Source organism: Thalia democratica, chromosome 5 (assembly GCF_965202585.1).
Source record: "Thalia democratica chromosome 5, ktThaDemo2.hap1.1, whole genome shotgun sequence".
NCBI lineage: Eukaryota > Metazoa > Chordata > Thaliacea > Salpida > Salpidae > Thalia > Thalia democratica.
Genome location: NC_139169.1, coordinates 18,242,095 through 18,243,784, shown reverse-complemented (window position 1 = coordinate 18,243,784; position 1,690 = coordinate 18,242,095). Strand labels below are relative to the sequence as shown.

At 29.1% G+C, this 1,690-nt stretch overlaps 1 protein-coding gene across 1 annotated transcript; it reads right to left on the bottom strand.

Annotated features, from left to right (window-relative positions):
* Window positions 1-387: 387 nt before the first annotated feature.
* On the bottom strand, window positions 388-1,191 carry LOC145836303 (kelch-like protein 36). The gene has a single exon (XM_082944117.1). It carries the CDS (start codon window positions 1,189-1,191, stop codon window positions 388-390), a length of 804 nt encoding a protein of 267 aa, XP_082800243.1.
* Between the last annotated feature and the right edge of the window lie 499 nt (window positions 1,192-1,690).

The following is a 1,690-nucleotide window of genomic DNA, read 5'->3' as shown; positions in this document are numbered from 1 at the left end:
GTTCATAAATAAAAATTAAGGTGTTCATTTTAACTATTAAGTTTATATTTTGTTAAAAATAAATTTTTTTTTAAGATAAAAGTTTTTTGTATAGATAAAGCCTATTAAAACAAAAATAGTTGAGTTTTACACTAACAACTTTATTGAAAACAAGAAAAATATTGTGAGTCAATCACTTAAGTTTTTATAGTTAACAAAAATCTTATACTTGTTAAAACTATACAAGCTTTTATTTAGAGCTAGACAAATTTAAACTTTTTTATTAACAAGATGAAACTAAAAATATTATTAGATAACATATAACTAGCACATTCTTATAATATGAGCAGAAATTATAAAGTTTCAGAGCAAGAAAAAATTATAGAGTTGTAAAATGAGAACTGGTCGTTAAGTGTTTGAGCAAGCAAAATAAGCCAATTTCAAAGGCAAACTCGGACCTCTTCTCCATTCATCTTTTTCAATGTCGTATATCTCAACTTCATCTGTTAGAATGCCGTAATCTAAACTACCTCCAATCACATACAAACTTGAATTTACAACGCAGCATCCAAAATAACATCGTGAGATATTCATTGAAGCAACAAAACTAAACTGATTGGTTTTGCTTGAATAAACTTCAACAGAAGCTAAAAATGAGTCTTTTTTATAGCCACCAACAACAAAGAGTTTTCTGTGGTAAGCAACAGTGCTATGTCCAGATCGTTCAGTTAGGAGCCTAAAATTGCTTGTTTTCCATTTGTTTTTTGTAATATCGAACGTTTCTATTGTGTCCAGCCTTGTATCTGTGTCATTTGAGTGGTTAAAACCGCCAATAGCCCAGACGTTTCCTTCAAAATAAGTCAGAGTTAATTCGTGTCTTTTAGTGTTCATACTAGAAACTTCAGTCCATTCACAAGTTTCAAAACTGTAGACTTCACACTTGTCTAAATCTTCAGAAGAGTTTTCAAATCCTCCTCCGACAAAAACACATTCTGCTAAAGAACACATTCCAAAGCTTAGCCGTTTGTTGTGCATGAAAGGAAACGTTTTAGTAGCTAATTCCTCACTAAGAGATACGGTCTCATTTTCAGCTGATTCAACGTAGTCTGATCCATTATAACCGCCTATCAAAAACAATTGATGTCCTTTTAGTAAGGACTGATGTTCACTTCTACGTGTACCCATAGTTTTATAATGATTCCATTTACCCATGTTTGTATCCATTTTCAAAACACAGTTTTCGTGAGTTTTTTCATAATTTTTTCCTCCGCTAATATATATATAACTTGCAATTTCATTGGTTTCTGCACCTAAAAAAAAAATAAGTATACAACAGTTAATGAAGTCTTTATAACCTTATTTCAATAGAAAGAAAACATCGGTAATAGTAATCAAAGCAGAGTTTGATTTGCCGTAAAATAAACTATATATTAGTAAAAAATCAGGCAAAATATTTTTGTATAAAAATGAAATCTGTGTCTACTGAGAGCTTTGGTTTTATGATTAAAGCTTTAAATTGCAATAAAATAACTACAAATACAATATATAAATAATTAATATAAAGTTGTAAAACGTATAGTAATAATAAAGAAAAATATAAATGTACCTTTAGTTGAATAGCAGTTTGAACATCACTTATGTTATCATTTTGCTTTTCGCTTGCATTTCTTGTTAACCTTTTAATATTAGTTTTTATCCGTTTTGTAATTTC

Bases quoted from the DNA above. Each gene is read 5' to 3' on its own strand.
- LOC145836303 (XM_082944117.1), bottom strand. From the start codon at position 1,191: ATGGGTAAATGGAATCATTATAAAACTATGGGTACACGTAGAAGTGAA.